This window comes from Equus asinus, chromosome 21 (genome assembly GCF_041296235.1).
Source record: "Equus asinus isolate D_3611 breed Donkey chromosome 21, EquAss-T2T_v2, whole genome shotgun sequence".
NCBI classification, from domain to species: domain Eukaryota; kingdom Metazoa; phylum Chordata; class Mammalia; order Perissodactyla; family Equidae; genus Equus; species Equus asinus.
The window spans coordinates 56819878-56825877 of record NC_091810.1 but is presented as its reverse complement, the minus strand read 5'-3'; the positions used below and the strand labels follow the sequence as shown (position 1 = coordinate 56825877).

Sequence of the window (6000 nt, the reverse complement as noted above, 5' to 3'; positions counted from 1 at the left end):
TTAAAGTGCTTTGCATGAATTGACTCAGTTAATCCACTGACTTTATGTTTGAAACTATTACCATTCTCACTTGGGAAATTGAGGCACAGAGTTTACGTAGCTTGCGCAAGACCATAGTACTGTGAATAAATGGTGGAACCAGGATTTGAACCCAGATAATCAGACCCTAGACTTTAAGATCTTAGATCACAGTCCAGAAAATCATCCATTAAGTGCAAGACAGGGGCTATAAATTTGTTAGCCGGTTAAGTTACCGCTAGTAAGCGTTAGGGCCAGAATTCAAAGCATCACAAGAAGTATAATGTGAATCTCCGTCCTTGAGGAACTGATCTTGAAGGGTGTTCAGCGATAGAGGAAATGACTGAGAAGAGCCGGTCCGGGAGCAATCGTTGAGGGTCTAGCTTGTGCGGGAACCATGGAGAAGGGCCAGCCTCCCGGCTTCCTAGAGAGGCGCTAGGAGCGTGGGCTGCTCGCGCTTCCGCTTGGGCTACCTTTGGCAGTGTTGCCCGCGACCCCTGTGAGCAGCCGGGAATTCGGCGATCCAGCTCCCCGAGGGTGTCCTGGCCCGCCCCGTCCCGCAGCTCTGGCGTGTGGGCCTCGCGGGCGCCGCCCCAAGCCAGGGTCCAGGGCCCTGCCGGCAGAGGCACGATCGACCTTCCTGCCTGGAGAGCTGGCCTGACGTCCTCTGGCTCGCGGTACTCAGGGTGGGGGCCTGTGATGTTTGGGGTCTCCTGCTTCCCAGGGTGCAGCGTCCGGATCCCAGTGGGGTCTCCGGTCAGCATCGCCCACTGGGATGTTGAACGCCTTAACCTTTCCCCTCGGGGCCAGATCATTTTGTCCTACAACCTGTGGTTGGTCCAGGGGCCCCTGTTACCCTACTTTCTCTCCTGAAGCTCGTTTTGGGTCTTTGACGTGGTCACTGGAAGCATTCAGTGCAAACTACTTAGTAATGCATTTATAGTGGGCCAGGAATTTTCTTAAAAACCACGAATCCACAGCGGTTCTTGACTCCCACTTCACAGGTATTCTTTCTAGGAATTTCCAGCTTCACCAGGCAGATTTGTAGAATGTACAAAGGGAGCCGTTGCAGCACCACTTGAGAAGGTGCATTGAGAACATCCAGAGTGTCCTAAGGATATCTCTTTCCAATGAGAGTGGCCAAGAGACTGAGGGAGGAAGAGGTGGCAAGTATGGAAAACAAGACAGGGTCAGTCTCATTGTGGTTCTCTCTCCTCTTAGCTCTGCAGGTTCTTGCTTTTCCAAACAGAGAGGGCAGTGCATGAAGCCAGGGTCATCAGCCATGCACCAGACAGTGTGGTCCCAGGTGAGCTGAGCTTTCTTCCAGCTTTCCATATTCAGAACAGATATGAAAGATCATTACAGGACCAGTAGCCTGACTTGGCCAGTCCCGTGCTTGCTTAGCCTCCATCAACAGAGTATGGCAGAGGAATATGTTAGGGGAGTTGATGAGGGAGAGTAGGTAAACTTGGGAGCATCAGGTTCGTTGGGAAAGAGGGAAGCACTAGGTAAGAAATTCTCCTAGAAAGTGAGAATGAATAGCCGTGCAAACTGAAAGTGTGGTCCACAGATGAGCAGCTTCAGTCTCACCGGGGCGTTTGTTGGAAGGGCATAATCTCAGGCCCCACCCTGGATCTCTTGAATCAGAATTTACATTTATACAATATCTGGGGAATTAATGGTCAAGTTAAAAATTGAGGAGGCCTCAAATATTGTGAATCTGCATCACAATACACAGAAGAAAGCCACCTCCTGAGATTAAACAGGCACACCCACAGGAGGAGTTTGCCCTGCAGACCTGAGGTTAGGGTACAGTGGAGCCAAAACTGGGAACATTCAGAGGGTGTGGATTGATAAGGGAGGTGGATTCGTGGGGGAATGCTGAGTTTGGAGCTGAAGCTAGTGCCTCTAGCCCAGTGCAAAGACTGCAGCTTAACGTCTGTAAGAGTCTGCATCCTTTCTTGGCACAAATTCATGCAGCCTTGCAAGCAGATGTTCCTCCAGAGTTTTCTTGGCAGTAGAGGATGATCTCACTGATTTTTTCTCCAGTGTCCTAGATCATGTAATGAGAAAGCTGGGTGTTATCATGCAATGGATATATTGTGTAATGAGAAAGCTCTATCCCAGAGACTTAAGAGCAATGTGTATGTGACTCCTTTTTGTGGACATTGGACCATCCACTTCTGTTTTAGCACTTAAGCCAGAATTCGTTCTAAGTTAGGAAATGTTTCAACATCTGTGAATGGGCATTCATTCAGTCTCTTTTCTTCAGTGCTTTGCCTGGAGTATAATAGTAACTCAGGATTATGTTCCACTAAGAAAACCCCAAGTGACAGTGGCGGAAACAAGATAGTGGCTTCTCTCCTGCAAAAGAAGTCTGGGAGAGGCAGTCCAGGGCTAGCGTGGCAGCTCTGCTGTTATCACGCACCCCAGGCTCTTTCTGTCTTTCTGTTTCTCCATCCTAGCACTGGCTGTCATGCTCAAGGCCACTTCATGGTCCAAGGTGGCTGCTCGATCTCCAGCTATGATGGGCATTCCAGCTAAAAGAGGAGATGCCAAAAAAGGCAAACCTCTCAGCTGAGTTTGCTCTCTTTTAGAAGCCTTCCCGGAAGTCCTGACAGAAATTAGAATTCCATTACTAAGAAAGAAAGGGAGGGGGTAAAATATATATACCTACACATATATATTTAGGCAACTGTCGGTCTTTGCTGCAATTTCTATGAGAAACATTTGTTATCTGGAACCTTCTAGGAAGTTCTCTTGGTCTTATCTATGGTTGTAATAAGTGCTGAGATTTATACAATACCATGTGCCAGGTGATGTTTTAGTGCTTACTCATTCCATCCTCATAAGAGCCCTGTGAGATAGGTACTATTATCATCCCAGTTTTCCAGATGAAGAAACTGAGGCACAAAACAGTTAAGTGTCTCATCCAAGGTCAGACAGCTAATGGTTCTCAGGGATGGGATTTGAACCAGGGAGTCTGGCTCTAGAGCAGGGTTTGTCAGCCTTGGCACCGTTGATATTTGGGCCAGGTAATTCTTTGTTGTTGGGGATTGTTCTGTGCATTGCAGGGTGTTAAGCAACATCCGTGGCCTCTACCCACTAGGCACCAGTAGCACTACCACCACCCCGTGGTTGTGACAACCAAAAACATCTCCAGACATTGCCACATATCTCCTGGTGGGCAAAATTGCACCCCATTAAGACACACAGCTCTGAAGTCTGTGCTGTTTGCCACTATGCTGTGCTGCCTCTGTAACCTACTTCCCATATAGTGGAATCAACAGCCCTGCTTGATAGTGGAGAAGCAGGAAGTGCCAGCAAAAGACAGAAGCAGAGGGATCAGAGTTGGCACAGGATGTTGAGGAACTGAACGTTGCAGAAAACAAGGAACAAAGAATGCACTGATGATTCGAGAGGTGTCTCAGAGGTGTGGAGGGGTAGAAGCCGTAATGTGAGGAAAGAAGGTCTGGTCCGTATTCCCAGCTGTTGACTCTAAGGAAGTCGAGACAGAATGTTAACATTTGGGGTCAGTGAAGTGTCTATTCTCCACTGCGCAATGAGGTAGCCACTAACTACATGTGCCTATTTAAATTAAAATTAACTGAAATTAGAAATGCAATTCCTCAGTCACACTAGCAACACTTAAACTTCATGGTCAAGATGTTACCTGATTTCTTCACTGTATGGTTACCGCTTTCCCCTTACAACTCATAATAAATCTGTGGGGAATCAAGCAAGTATCCTGCTTCTCATCAAAATTTCCTCCTAGATTTACCATCCATTGATGATTCTTGTTAGGATGAATCTTTAAATGATGGCTGCAGTCCTCTAGTACTTTTATCATTGTTTCTTCCACCTCTAAGAGACTAAGCACAAAGAGAGGGTTGTTGACATATCAGGCTGGGATAGGGTACAGTGTGGGTCAGGGACAGATGTTATAGTGGGAATAATTTATATAAGTGGTCAGTTCATTTTGAAATGTTTGCTTCCTTATACAGCCTTGTCATAGACATTCAGAGAAAGAGGACTCCTGTTTTGTCTTTTTGGAAGTGCTTAATATCACCGATTCCCATCATCTGAAAATGGGAGTAATAATTCTTACATCACAGATGTGTTCTAATGATTGAGCGAGTTGATGTGAAAGTAACTGACACAGGACAAAGCACAAAGGCCTAAAGAACCTGTGATGGTTTTCTTCTCCCTCGAAAAGGCGGAAGTGGCCCCAGCGGGAGGCAGAAAGAGACACACCTGGTGAAGAGGGCAGCATATGCAGGTCGGACAGAGCTTAGGTGATCAGGGGGCAGGTCCATGCTCAAGGACAGTGACTGCCATTCTGTCCCTGGAGTGAGGTGTGTTAGGAAAGGAGGGGGTGACACTGCACATTACCTTCAAGGGACAGCCAGCTTTCTGATAAGGCAAGATGTCAGAAAGAGGGAGGCCTGTCAAGAGTGAAAGGAACTCTGTGCCCATGGATTCCCCCCGCTGTCTGTAGAAAAGATGTGGAGGGGGAAGACCAGAGAGGAGCTGAGTGGAGGGCGCTGATGGGGGCTTCAGGAAGGATGGAGGCAGGTGAAAGATACGTGCTGTGGTCATTTTAGAAAACTTGCCAGAAAGATAGACTCAGCTCGGGGAAGCAGATGTGTTGTGATGTAATCACAGACAGACAACAGGAGGTACTACACTGTGTGCTGCGGATGACGCTGTTGGGGCCCCAGAGGTGTGCCCATTGAAAATGGGAATGCTGTCTTGCTGCTGGCTCTTCTTGCCAGTACAAACCTTGCATGGGGCTCAGAGCCATGGACTCCACTAGATTTATCCCTTTCCTGGAGTTCAGACCCCTTCCTCTGCCCTCTTGCAGGGTTTGAGCAGGAACCTGTTGTTTCAGGAGTCAGTGACCTTTGAGGATGTGGCTGTGTACTTCACCGAGAATCAGTGGGCCAGCCTGGACCCTGTGCAGAGGGCCTTGTACAGGGAGGTGATGCTGGAGAATTATGCAAATGTAACTTCCTTGGGTAAGTCCTCCTTCCTCTCTGAAGCTCAGTTTCAGCCCTTGGGGCCTTCTAGCTTCCTCCTTAGTAGGTCTGGAATCTCTAAGACCACCAGGATTGATGCTCCATGAGCTGAGTTCCCTAATCCTCAGTTGGAGGAGTAGCTCATGGAGAAAGATCTGGGTTCACTTGGGTTTTAAACAAGACTTCTCTCTTCCTTGTTCCCTGGTGGGGACTCTCCTGAGAGGGGCTTTGCTCTGAGCACAGAGAGCTGAGAAGGTTCCTGTTGGTCTGCCTTCATTCCTCCGCTCTTCCAGTTCCCTGGAGAAGACCTTGGCCCCATCTCCTCTGTGTGAGAGTCTCTCAGGACCCCCATGTCCACACCTACAACGATGCTGGGAGTTTTCTGTCCTCCAGATAGACTGGAATAAGTTTTCTCCTCAGCAAAACAATTTGAGCCTTACTCAGATCCCCACATTCTCTCTGCACTGACCTCCCTTAGTCTCCTGGGATATCCAATTCCTTTTTTTTTTTATGAGGAAGGTTAGCCCTGAGCTAACATCTGCCGCCAATCCCCCTCTTTTTACTGAGGAAGACTTGCCCTGAGCTAACATCCGTGCCCATCTTCCTCTATTTTATATGTGGGACGCCTGCCACAGCATGACTTGACAGTTGTTATATACGTCCACACCCGGGATCCCAAGCAGCAAACCCTGGGCCGCCGAAGCAGAACGTGTGAACTTAACCACTGCACCACCGGGCCAGCCCCTCTACTTCTTTTTTTACCTGGCAAAGCAGTGAGTAGATTGAGAGGGGCCAGGAGGGACTCTCCCCAGCTTCTTTTTCCTTTTCTTTCTCCTTCAGTAGCATTTCCATTCCCCAAACCACATCTGATACTCCAGCTGGAGCAAGGGGAAGCACCATGGGGCCTGGATCCCTGGACCCCTGTGGTGGGAGAGGCCCTGAGATGTGTCTGCACAGGTAAGCA

General features: G+C 48.5%; 1 protein-coding gene across 1 annotated transcript in view; it reads left to right on the top strand.

Moving 5' to 3' along the window:
• The first annotated feature begins 566 nt into the window (after positions 1-566).
• LOC106826231 (zinc finger protein 420) overlaps positions 567-6000 on the top strand; it is a 29132-nt gene continuing 23698 nt past the window's right edge. The window contains exons 1-4 of the mRNA XM_014833464.3: positions 567-695; positions 1240-1324; positions 4883-5036; positions 5877-5993. Coding sequence (XP_014688950.2) covers positions 1280-1324; positions 4883-5036; positions 5877-5993 — 316 coding nt within the window. The 5' untranslated portion in view covers positions 567-695; positions 1240-1279. The remainder of the gene's footprint in view (positions 696-1239; positions 1325-4882; positions 5037-5876; positions 5994-6000) is intronic.